This window comes from Sphaeroforma arctica (assembly GCF_001186125.1).
Source record: "Sphaeroforma arctica JP610 unplaced genomic scaffold supercont1.10815, whole genome shotgun sequence".
NCBI classification, from domain to species: domain Eukaryota; class Ichthyosporea; order Ichthyophonida; genus Sphaeroforma; species Sphaeroforma arctica.
In genome coordinates this window covers 1-895 of record NW_014029743.1, presented here as the reverse complement: position 1 = coordinate 895, position 895 = coordinate 1, and the positions used below count along the sequence as shown (strand labels likewise).

Sequence of the window (895 nt, the reverse complement as noted above, 5' to 3'; positions counted from 1 at the left end):
GCACATATATACTGACGTACATTCATACATACATACGGACGTACATACATATACATAAAATAATAATATCATAGTATATCACATAAACAAACACACTAACATTACTCATCCTCGTTAATTCTCATCTATCAGAAACACAGCCAGTCAATGTAACGTATCACCTACCAAGTGTGGATGTGATACGTTCTCTGACAGCTTCTGAATGAATTTCTCGTCCACACCCGAGGCTTCACGGTGCATGGTCTTGCACACGTCATCTAGTACAGCCAGCACTCCAGGCGGACGACGAGCCTCTATGAGCTCACACACCACCTGGTACAATTAGCAGTCCAGTTGAAGGAATAAGATACAGGAGTGAGTGTATATATCTCGGGGGTGTGTCGAGTGGACACTTGGCAATCGAATGCATGAGAAGTGAGTGTCAGTACACGTGTGTTATAGTGAACACACAAGCAAGGGTGTCTGGATATAGGCACCTTGATAGTGACTTGTACACATCATCGAGTGCAGCAAGTATTTCAGGGGACGATGTGCTTCAATGAGCGCACACATCACTTGACGAAGCGATAAGTGTTTGTGTCCGTAGACATAAAAACTAAATACTGAAGCTAAGGACCCCCACCCGGCATGTTTTGTTTTTGTTTATGTAACAAAATAGTGCTGCGGAAAGACTAATTATGTCCCATTAAAAATGCGGATTAGTTGCAAATTAATTTTGTATTTGCACTCACCTTGTTGTTGAAGAATTTGATAGGTGTCCACTGGATACCCTCGGCAATGTAGTCGTCCTGTTCACTCTGGATGGTCAGATCAATGAAGATCTGCTGCAGCTTCTCGTTGACGTAGTTGATACAGAACTGCGCACAAGGTGAAAGTATTATGTCATGAGAATAAG

At 42.5% G+C, this 895-nt stretch overlaps 1 protein-coding gene across 1 annotated transcript; it reads right to left on the bottom strand.

The window, feature by feature from the left end:
* Nucleotides 1–144: 144 nt before the first annotated feature.
* On the bottom strand, nt 145–895 carry SARC_17453 (hypothetical protein; the record flags this gene model as incomplete). Its single annotated transcript, XM_014288452.1, has 2 exons — nt 145–312; nt 732–895. Coding segments are annotated over 2 exons (332 nt in total), but the record flags the coding sequence as incomplete, so codon positions are not given.